Source organism: Fundulus heteroclitus, chromosome 5 (assembly GCF_011125445.2).
Source record: "Fundulus heteroclitus isolate FHET01 chromosome 5, MU-UCD_Fhet_4.1, whole genome shotgun sequence".
NCBI classification, from domain to species: domain Eukaryota; kingdom Metazoa; phylum Chordata; class Actinopteri; order Cyprinodontiformes; family Fundulidae; genus Fundulus; species Fundulus heteroclitus.
This window is the reverse complement of record NC_046365.1, coordinates 14,184,907-14,196,807: the sequence shown is the minus strand read 5'-3', so window position 1 is coordinate 14,196,807 and position 11,901 is coordinate 14,184,907. Positions and strand designations below refer to the sequence as shown.

The window sequence follows — 11,901 nt, the reverse complement described above, 5'->3', positions numbered from 1 at the left end:
TTATTATTAATGTCATCATTAGACACTAGGTGAAAGTCGATTATCAATAAAGTCCATATGTACAACAAAAGTGGAAAAAATATAAGATTTATTCAGATAAAATCACAGAAAGGAAAGTTTTTTTTTGTTGTTTACTGTCAGATTTGATGAACATTTGCTGTACATTTTTTCGCCCACACGGGGGCAACCTCAGAGCGTTTTGGTTACAAACGCACACGGATTGCATAAGTCACCCTTCACCCACTTCTCTTACCCAACCTCAGCTTCTGAGATGGTCACACAGAGATCAACATAGAAAGCCAAAGATTAAAAGCGAAGCAAGGAGCCGGTGGCCGTCGACGATCTTGTGCTCGGCGCCTGCGTCCAGTTCCCCTCCTCTTCCCGTCAGAGGTCATCTTGCAGAAAGCATCATGACAAACTCTGCAGGGGGAGACACACAGAGAGACAGCCGGTCGTCTTGAGAAGGAACAGTGACGCCTGGAACGTCAACGAGCCACGCTCTCTCACATTGTTTTCAACTGAAGTCGTTCTAGCGCCGGTTCCCATTATCACCAACTTCACACTGAAAAATGACCAATCTGAGGCTAAACCACAAAGCTACTTGTGTTTTTTGGCTCCTGCAGTGCACCTTTTTGGTAACGACACCCAAGTGTGTGAATGTGCTTGTCCGTCGACGCGGGGCGTACGTGTGTCCACTGACGCAGACTGTCCCTGACCCACATGCGTCGCTCACGCGTGCTGCGTTGACGTTGGTCGCTCCGGGCCCACGTCGGCCCTGCACGCCCGGAGGAGGCCCTCAGAAATGTCCTTGAACTGACCAGACACACGGTACGAGTCCTCTCCTTGCGTGCAGCATGTGACAGGTGTCACTTTTACACAATATATTATGAATAACCTCAGCGTTTTTAAGAAAAGTATGTGCAATTTCAACAATACTTTTACTCAGTTAGACATTTACTTGTGCATTATTCATAGGAACTGATCACAGTGATTGTAAAAAGTTGAAAAACATTTATTCACATTTTTTTGGAACTTAAAAACACTGCCCTGCATGACAAAATACATCAAACAGATAAAAATTAAGAAATGATTTAAAATCAATTTTCCACATCTGAAGCTCAGTGCTACCATCTGCTGATTAAAACACAGCGCCCCTCATGGACAATATAGGAACTGCAGATTTTCAATTAAACCAAGTACATGTTTTTTTCAATAATTGTTTTATCATTCTCTTCCTTTTACCTCCTCTTTCTTTCACATTTTCTTTTTTTCTTCTTGTTCTTCCTTTCCTATCCTACTTTCCCATTGTAGTGTCCATATCATTTGAGATATTCCCCGCATAAATCATAATAAAGCTATTCACATTCATAAATCAAGTGGAGCACTATGGCAAAAGCAGTACTGCTCCACTTGTGAAAGTCAAATCTGATGAGCTCTTTTTGGCATTAAGACAACAATTCGTATTTCCACATTGCCAGACAGGACATTTTTTTTTTTTTTAATAATGATAATCCATTTAGCCAGTGGGCTGGACTAAATTGTTCGGCGGGCAGGAACCGGCCCGCGGGCCGTATGTTAGACACCTCTGGTCTAGACCGACTCTATTTTTCAGCCAGCCCACCTTGACTTAATCATGAATCCGTTCCCATCTTTAAATTTTTTTTTTCCCCCCACCTCAGCTCATTTTGTCACCCTGTCTCCTGCGTCCAGGACTTATTGCCATGTCCTTCCTCTAGCTCGCCGTTGCCCAGATTCCTTCAAGAAATCTGTTAACGCAGCTCCGTTCATCACTGCTCTTTTCGTGGGCCTGCTGACTCGATGTGAGCGTGGTTTTACACTTTGCTGATGAGAATCGGAGAGCAAAAAAAGGCTCGAAAGACATTTTGCAAATAATTGGAGCAAATTCACTCCACAGATTGATTGTGCAAAAATTGAGCGGATCACAAAAGCAAAGCGTGTAAAAAAAAAAAAATGTGAAGGTTTAAAGAGACCCAGGCTGCTTTCTATTCAGCACTGGTGGTGGCTAATGTTAGTGATAAATCATCCAATAGTAAAACATAAAACAATAACATAATTGTAAAAGGTACGCTGGCTAGAATAAAGCTGCTTCACCTCTGGTTGTCTAACATAACAATCTTGATCAGTGCTGATGAATGAAAGAAAAGAATCTCTAAAAGAAAAAGAAATGCTGAATCACAAACTTTAATGCAATTTATAGGAATACTGCTTTATACAGCAACAAAAAGCAGAGCATTAAAGAAAGACGATTGATGGTTTTCAGAAACTACTGTTGGCTGCAATTACAAATCTATGGAGCCCCTAAAGGGACATTGAAGGGGGAAAAAATGAAATTACATTATTTTGCACACCAGGTAGTTACTTTTCATTGATAGATGGCAGTCAATGAAGTATTTGGTGTGCAAGTTTTTGCATACAATGTCCCTTTAAGGACTCCATAGGGATCTGACTTTGGATATCTAGACAAAAAAAAATAATAAAACAATTAAAATTATTCGGTTTTCAATAGAGAAATTGATGTTTAGCCATTTATTAGCACATCGGATTTATGACGAGGCCATTCTGTCACATCAACATCCCCGAATCCAAACCGTTCCGTTATAGCTGTATTTTCATGGTCCTCTGGTAGAAGTTGAACCTCCAACTTAGTTTTAAGTCTTCCGTATCTTCTAACAGGTTCAACTTCACTGTCCCTTGTAAAAGAAAAAAAGAAAACATCCCCACACCATGATGCTGCCATTGCTGTGTTTCACCATGGGGATGGTGTGCTCAGGGAGATGTACAGTGTTAGCTTTGCTCCGCACGCAGCGTTTTAAATGTAGGCCAAGAAGTCCGATTTTGGTTTCTTCTGACCAAAGCCCACAACAGAAGGAGCTGTACATTTAGTCAGATCTGAATTTCCTGGTTTTCTTCTGTCGAGGCTTATATTGATGATGTTTTGGTGTGCATGTGTAAAAAGTCTGGTAAATGGCTCGTACTTGTACAGCGCTTTAACTAGTCCCCAGAGTTCACACTACAATCATTGATCCACCCATTCACACACCGACGGTGGTGAGCTATGTTTGTAGCCACAGACTGACAGAGGCGAGGCGGACATACATCGTTCCAGGACAAACTCCCTAACTCCTACACCACTGTCGCTAGCAGTACCCAATATCTTAAGAGGGTTATAAACTTTAGTACAGCACTGTGAAACAACTGCTTATATCTTTACAAACTAGCTTTGACCACACGTCGCCTTTCTCCAAGAATATGTTGTCAAGTTAGTGCAGTTGGAGTGCAAGCTATTCAATTAAGTGTTTGAAAAATATTAAAAAGTTGTTCTAAAGCCACTACCGAATGTATTCTCTTCCAAATACTCCCCCCTTGCTCACTCACCATCAAAGTCGATGCTGCCATCTTTGTTGAGGTCAATGTCACCGAGGATCTCCTCCAACTCCCCTTTTTTCAACTTCTCCCCGAGGAGGGTCTTCATGCCCTCCTTTAGTTCTTCCAGTGTGATCTTTCCGTCTCCGTCAGAGTCGAACTGCCGCGTTCGTGGAGGATAGGGAATTGGGGACAAAGTCATGATGTTAAAAAAAAAAAAAAGAGATAAAAAGACAGCTACATCAGAGGTGAGTGCAGTCAAAGGTGGCATGTCTGGGGTAATGAGAAACAGCTTGAAATAAAAGGGCCTGAAACATGTTTCTAAGAGCCGGAAAACAGCTCGCTCACTATTAACCCAATGACACGTTGGGTAAATTACAGCCGAACGGCTTCTGAAACCCCCGTTGACTTAAACACGACTTATTCATCATCCTGTATGTAGATCTGGCCCTGAGGTTTCGAGTGACTTTGTTGTCATCATCCACGTGTGCATTGACACGCAGGGACATGTGAATATCTGCTCTTGAATTGCTTTCGTAATGCAGCGCGTGTGTACTGACGGAGATACAGGGACGGCTGACCTTGGTAAAAACGCAGGGAAGAAATCCAACGGAAACAAGACGTGGGCAACTTTGGTGTTCTCTGAGTGTAGATGCTAGTCATACTGTAGGAGCAGAATGTCCCAGGAAATATTCATGGAGCTTTGCTCGTAAGAACCCGTATTATTACTTCAGTCTCTTCTTTTTTTAAACAGTGCCGTGAGCCTCTGAATGTCCTTCGTTATGCTTCCGAGTGTCTTTATGAAGTTTCACAGACGGAGACGCACTCCCGGGCTAAGAAATACGGCTTGACGCTTTGATTGAATCGAACTATATATTGATCCAATGCTTTTAGTTTAATCCCCACGTGTCGGGAAGATTTTATACGAGTTTTTGACTGAGGCCAAGTTAGATTGGATTGGTTGGAAGATTTGCTATCAACGTACTTTATCCAGCCGGAGGCTTTACAAACAGTAATTATAGACCAGCGCAGTGCTTTTAGTTGAGTCATCTATTTTCTTCAGCCATTACAGGGCCTGATCAACAAGGCTGCTGTTAAAAAAAAAGAAGAAACATTTCATAGAAACAGAGTTTTTGGTCCATCCTCATGCCTCTATAACACTCAGTCTGGAGACAACTGATTGGCATTCGTCCTGGACATCCAGATCAGATGCCCGTCAGGGGGCTTTCTGTTGATGCAGTAGCGTAGCAAGCTTCCTCATGAGTCTTTCTTTAATCTCTGAGACCCTTGCCCCATCCGTCTGGGCTCAGTCGCTCTTTATAAGAATATGTTTCGGTTGGAACGTACCCTCTGGAGAAAGGAGGGGGGGCTGCTGCTGCGGTCTAGCCAATCTAATCTGCCTCCATGCAGCATTACACAGGTAATTCAGCCAAGGCAGCTAAATGATGTCCGCGGCCTTGAGGAAATGTTGGTAAATCCTGAGATGTTTTTTTTATGTCTTTTAAGGAATGCCCATCCATCAACTCTTTTTTTCTACACTGAACTAAATCCTTTGCTGAAGTTAGTGGCACTGGATCCCCTGCTGTCCAAGTGTTGATGATGAAGAGCTTTGTTTTTCTTCTTTATAGGGTTTGGTGGGACAGGAAAACCTATTTCCAACCAAACACACCTTCCCATAATCGCATTTCTCACACCTGAGATCATGTGTCTGCGATGGGCTGAAACCATTCCTATTTTTCAGGGTCTAGGGTCTGACTGTGTTCAAGACAATCCATCTGTTCTCAACCTCCTTCCTTCCTTCCGTCCTTCCTTCTACAGGATTGTGGACTGATTGGTGCCTATCTTCAACCAAACTACAAACAGATCTGGCAGGACAGTCCCCCTAAGCATACTTGTCTAAACTACACCGCTATCGTCAGTTTTCCTGCACACTTTGTAAGAATCCCAGATCACTTGCCTCTGAAGGGTCGCTGCGCTCAGGAACCACATGACAGTCACATCCTGTTGGTCAAAAGTGGAACTAAACATGGTCTGGCTCTTGTGGGCAGAAATCTAAAGTTCGGCAGAGCCGAGGCAGGGGTTATTAGTACACACACTTCTCTCTGCTCTGCTCATCAATCGTGATTAAAATAGGACAGAATAGAAAGATCCTTCATTGTCTCACTGTGGGCAAATTCAGGTGCACCGGCAGCAAAGTGCAAATTTACAACATGAGAAAAAAAAAAGCTGTACAATGATTAAACCTAGCATACTCAGGAAATGAAAGAAGTGTGCAACTGAGAAGGGTGATTTTGAGAAATGTGTACAACGTGCATGTATATTTATTTACGCTTGAAAAAGACCAACAGACTACACAAATGAAAAAGAGTGTGTAAAAAAAAAACAGCAAAGATGTAAAGACTAGTTGAGTTTGTTGATGGTGATGGTTCTAAAGTCTAACAGCTGCTGGGAGGACGGACGACTCTCCTTGAGAGCGCCGAGGGTGCAGCGGTCTGTCTCTGAAGGAGCGCTCCAGCTCTGCAACAGCTTCAGGCATGATGGTGGGAGACATACAGAGCAGTAGTTTGACCCCCCCTCTCCTGTTGGTTCATGCCAAAGCCTGTAGATGCATTAAAGTGAATCTGGCTGGTCGGGCCCTTTCTTCAACATCAGAGTGGGTCTAAGGGTCAGAGTATCCAGACTGAGCGACAGTCTTGGAACGCCAGAGCACCAAGCAGGGTCCTATATTGCTGATTTGTGGCACGGTCTGGTTGGACACCACAGAGAATAGCCTGCAGCTTCAGACGTTGTGCTTTGTTTTGTCCATTGTTAGGGTAGTAAGAGAAAGGACTAATAAAAAAAAGCTCCCCAGCAGTTAAATGTCTTCAGAGGGTGTTGTTACTACCACTGGTAAAAGTTCAGTCACGGTACAAAGGGCTTCGCCTTCACTAATTCAAAATCTGACATTCAAGACTGGATGTACCATCATAATTTGAAACGAACTAAAATAACTTAAAGGAAGTGATGTTAGTCACCATAAACTACAAGCCTTTACTCCCCACTTAGGGGGGCTAGGTGGGTATTGTGTTTAACACCACGAGTACTAAAATGTCTTCCTACAAATATTTGACCTGTTGAACCTGGAAGCATCAGGTGAATTAATGCTCCGTCTTCTTGTCAATGCTCTGAGATCCTCAGACCTTTCCGTGATATACCATAACTTACCCGAACGGGTTGCACAAACACCGTAATAGATGTACGGATATTATTTGCGTACTCATCTTTGAGCCTGTGGTCAAGTTTTGAATATTTGTTAACCATTATATATTACAAAACCCAAGAATAAGTAAAAAAAAAAAAGAAAAAAAAGCGCAGCAACACATTATTATTTACCTTTTGTTGAGATGATTTGCAGAATAACCATCACATGCCTTTCTAGAGCAGTCAATAAATGATGTTGCTCTGGATGAAGACGATCCAGCAACTAAAGTCTAGTTTTCACAAATGGCCTCCAACCCTTGAGACCTTTAACCTGCCAGCCCTGCTTTTTCAGTCTTCCATCTCTTAGTTGACGCTCATTTCAGAACGAAGCCCAGCTCACTAAAAGTCCTACCTTTGTCTCAGGTTCTAAATTCGGTCCCCTTACCTGTTTGAAGGCGCTGCGGAGCTCTTTCAGCCCGACCATATGAGCCGTCTCAGCCAGCATCCGTGGTCCCATCAACTCACAGAAATCATCAAAGTCTACATGACCACCCCCTGCACACACACACACACACACACACACACACACAAGAAAAAGCATGCTCATGTTGTTGGGGATGGATTTGGAAATCGAGCAAAAAAAGCTCAGAGAACTGTATGTTTCAGGCTGTTTCATCAAGCATCCATCCTTGGTTATTCATTGTAGGGTCGTGGGAGGTGGGCTCCCTTTCTTCAGTAGCCCTTTAATTAGAGTTGGGCTATATCCTGGGCAGGATACACATCACAGGGCTAATTTATTACTACTAGTTAAATAGTGGCAACCTTCATTGAATAAGTCCTGCCTTTTGACATTTTTTAACGTAAATTCACTTTCTGTTGAAGTAGGATAACATCGTTGCCGTCAGATTTCAGTTAAAGTTTTCATTTGCTTTGCTATTAGGATTTAAAACCCCCTCAGGGGATATAAAAAACAGAAGTCAAAGCAGCGAAATTGAAAGCAGCGCATACTGTTGGGTTAAAGCGTTGTAAAATAGCTCATGTTTAATGCAGGGAGCACTGCATTATGGTCCAGCAAGTGGCAGGTGAGAACAGGTGAGTTACCCGTAGAGACATTTATCTGCAAAAAATCCTCACCCAGTTGTTTGTTAAATCTGGTTTTTTTTCTCATGTTTTACAGAACAAATAATATCCCTCTACTGCTCATGTAAGAGGGGAGTATGCACGTTTAAGCTCGATGTAAAGTTACTGTTTCATTCAGACCGCCTCCGTCGCAGGGGTTCACAGAGAGTTTACCGTCAGGTCAAACTCCGGTGCATGTTACAGAGATTCAATTTAATTATTAATAACCAAAATTACTCGTACCACTGCAGATTAAGACTTAAAATATTGTTATTCAGTCAGAAAGTTTGTTTCTTAAAGGAAATCAGACAGGCAGCTCTCAGAATATCATAGAACAATGTAAAAGGGGAGTCAGTTTAGAAATAAATATTGCTTGTTTTTATCTACATTTATTTGAAAACGGCCCGTTGAAAAGTTATATAACCTTTTAAATAATGAACACAGAAATCTTTATTGTCATTAAAGAAATCAACCCCTTCCTATGATAGCTGGCCATCATTTTGCGTGTTCTAAGTTATTTTGAGGATTAATCTTGGTCATGAGCTCCAAAGTCTTTGAGGTCTGAGGCCCTTATTGCCATCACCCTAATCTGGAGGACTTTCCCAGGTGCAGGCCCACCTCACTGACACCCGTGAACATCAAGAGAATTGAAAATGACATAGTGGACTCTGATGAGTACCTGGGTGTTAACCTGAACAATAAACTGGACTGGAGTCACCACACTGATGCTCTTTACAGGAAGGGTCAGAGCAGACTCTACCTGCTGAGGAGGCTGAGGTCTCTTGGAGTGCAGGGGGCGCTCCTGAAGACTTTCTTTGATTCTGTGGTGGCATCAGCCATTTTCTATGGTGTGGTCTGTTGGAGCAGCAGCTTATCTGTAGCTGAGAGGAAGCGGCTGGATAAACTAATCAGGAGGACCAGCTCTGTCCTGGGATGTCCCCTGGACCCAGAGCAGGTGGTGGGAGACAGAAGGACTGTAAGAAAAATCCCCTCACTGATGGAGAATGTCTCCCACCCCATGCATGGAGCTGCTGCAGAGATGGAGAGCTCTGTCAGTGACAGGCTGCTGCATCCCAGATGCTCTAAGGGACGTTTCCACAGGTCCTTCCTCCCAGCTGCTGTTATGCTCTATAGTCTCTGCTGCTCCCAACAGACTCAATAACTGTTTACATCACACTAAAGGTGCACATGTTCTGATCTGATCATGAATTGTTTACACTCTCTCAGATACTAAAGGTCCTCTTTCACACGCCTGAGCCTTTCTGAAATGCTGCTCTACTATCATGCATATTGCATTTTATCTCATATTGTTCTAAATAGGCTGGTGTTTTTTTTTCCACTCTTTTTCAATAGTTTAACTTGAATATTTTGTCTTTTTTACCTGAGTATGCCATATTATCAAGAATTGTGCAATATTTACTCTGGTATTTATTTTATAGTTATTTTTGCTGTTTCTGATAAAGCTCAGCTTTAGAACTAACTTTAGATTAGATTTGCTTGTTTGTTTTTTTTTCCACCACTGTGTAGCTCTGTCTTTATCTTTGCCACTGTCACGCCCAAATTTCCCCATTCTGGCACAATAAAGGGATTTCTTATCATATCTTATGTTATCTTAGGCTCCTCCAAAAGCTTCAAAAACATTCAAGTCAAAGACTCTAACTGGGGGACTCCAAAAGATTATCATTACATCCAATCCGAGGAAGCTTGTTGCTAAAATGAAAAGACTGCTTTGAACGTAAATCTGCCAGGGGTATGAATAATTTGGGACTTAAATGTACCGTATGAGATTTACTGACCATCTTTTCTTGTTTTTCAAGAAACCTGTTGATAAGTTGCATTAACGAAATGTATATTTATTCTTCAACTTCTTGGTGAAGGGTTAATAAAACTACAGATTTTAGCATTGCTTACTTTTAAAAATACATACATTGCATGCATGCTGGCAAGTTTCAGCTCTTCCAGATTTAAACAAAAGTAAAATCCTTGAAATACTGATTGCAGCATTTAGGAATTTTACGGATAAAGTAATTTAAAAATATATATATTATGCCTGTTTCATGTTACACACCACATTATGCAAGTATAGTTTTGATGTGCAACCTGATAATGACAATCACGTAAGTTTATTTGTATAGTACGTTTCAGCAGCAGGACAATTCAAGCTCATTTATATGATGAAAACATAAGAAAAAAAACACAAGTAGGTAATAAATAAATGCATTTATCTGCATGACATATAAATCTGCTGCACAAGTCCAGAGAAGGGCCAGACGCATTGCCACTGATCCCATCCACCCGGGCAGTGCACTGACCCACCCCCATCAGGTAAACTTAACTCAAAAATAGCTTCTTCCCAAAAGCTGTAAGGACTATCACCGCCAGCTGAGAAGATTATGATCTATTACATGTTACAACACTACTGTTAATGCATATTTGCACACTCTACTCTCCCAGGAATGTCTAATCGCACAGTTCTGTATATGAAGGCCCGAGATTATTGCACACAACTTACTGAGCATATCACGGAAGGAGCTTTTGAGGGACTCATTCATGCAACAAGAAAGTAACTGATATTAATCAAAAATGGACTGGTATCAGACCTCGGCATGAAGTGTGAAAATACTGTCTGTTGTGTCTGCCTGTATATATTATTTGTGTACAACCGGTGTCCGTCTCAGAAAAGCTCACCTTAACTTTTCAGAATATAAACATGTATTTAATGCTTTTGTCATTTTTAAATCTATGTAAATACAAGTATGATTAAAAAGGAAGAGCAACTGCAGTTTAAATGCAGCTCACTGGAGGGTTGTGTTATTTTTTTAGAACAGGCCTGTGGGGCTATGTTGGTGACCCCTGATCTACAATGTGTCCATGCTCAGAGATTTGCTCTAAAAACTGAATTTCTCAGTCTGTTGCTGCAACAAGATGGCAATAAAACCCTCCTGGTTCTTATTATGCTTCATTCCGCCAAGTTAGCAGCTGTTTTGTTTGATCCCCGCGGGGATTATTAAAGCAAACCAGTACAAAGGGATGGTTAGTGTTATTCGTCTGACAAAAGAAAGGCTGAATCAACAGTGCGTCGACCAGTAAGATTTGGCCTGTTTTCATTATCTGGCCCTTTTGTACGAAAGACTCCTCCAATAAGCCGTGTCGTCATTTCATGGTTCAGAAATTTAATCAGCGCTTTGAGAGCCCAGGTCCACTGAGAGAGATTAAAACTAAAACAAACTCCCTTCATGGACAGAAAACACGGAGACTTACTCTGTCATGTAAAACTGTCGTGTTCAGTGCAGGCGGTCAGATGTAAGAAACATAATTTGAAAAATGTACGCTGGAGCCGATATTGTGATTTTTAATTTGAGAACAGATTTTTTAGATTTAAGATAAAATATTAAAAAAAATGTGAAGGTTTATTTCTGACGGAGTGTCAACCTCTTGGGATTGATGCCAAGACACACCAAGGCCTTGATTTGTGTGAGTCAATCAATGATCACAGGGTTCTGGTAAACGTTGTCAGACACAAGAGTCTAGTCGTTCTGGCTGACTGATGGTGATACAGACCGCAACGGCTGGGATCAATACGAAACTTATCACTGATAACCACTGATGGACTAATGGATTTAGACATCAAGGCTTTTTTTTTTTTTTTTTTTTTTTTGCTTTTGCTGTTTGAAGCATCACATACTGCATATCTAGCGGATTTGGATCTAATAACCACCAAGAGCCATCCACGCCTTGTTTATGCAGCGTTACATTAACTGACAGCCACAGCAAAAAAAAAATACAACAAAACATCTTTTCCAGTGACTCATACTGATGCAGTTTATATTTGTGAAAACATGGTGTGAAGATTTCACTGAATTGATTTTCTGCAAGCTACTCTAAAAAAATAAATATAGATAGATAGATAGATAGATAGATAGATAGATAGATAGATAGATAGATAGATAGATAGATAGATAGATAGATAGATAGATAGATAGATAGATAGATAGATAGATAGATAGATAGATAGATAGATAGATAGATAGATAGATAGATAGATAGATAATAACCATATATATATACAACCAAATACAGATCCCAAGTAAAGAAAACAAGTACTAAGCTGTTGTCAGCACCAATGAAATCAGAGGAAGTACAAATAATGTATGTAAAATGTTCTGTAAAAGGAAACTCTCCTGTCAATTGTAAATAATTGACCTATTGTGGTCACTC

General features: G+C 41.2%; 1 protein-coding gene across 1 annotated transcript in view; it reads right to left on the bottom strand.

Annotated features, from left to right (window-relative positions):
- Positions 1 to 142: 142 nt before the first annotated feature.
- The window catches only part of cabp4 (calcium binding protein 4), a 31,404-nt gene continuing 19,645 nt past the window's right edge, over positions 143 to 11,901 (bottom strand). Inside the window, exons 6-8 of the mRNA XM_012865444.3 lie at positions 7,010 to 7,119; positions 3,397 to 3,544; positions 143 to 420 (exon numbers count right to left, since the gene is read on the bottom strand). Of these exons, the coding sequence (XP_012720898.1) occupies positions 392 to 420; positions 3,397 to 3,544; positions 7,010 to 7,119 (287 nt within the window). The 3' untranslated portion in view covers positions 143 to 391. The remainder of the gene's footprint in view (positions 421 to 3,396; positions 3,545 to 7,009; positions 7,120 to 11,901) is intronic.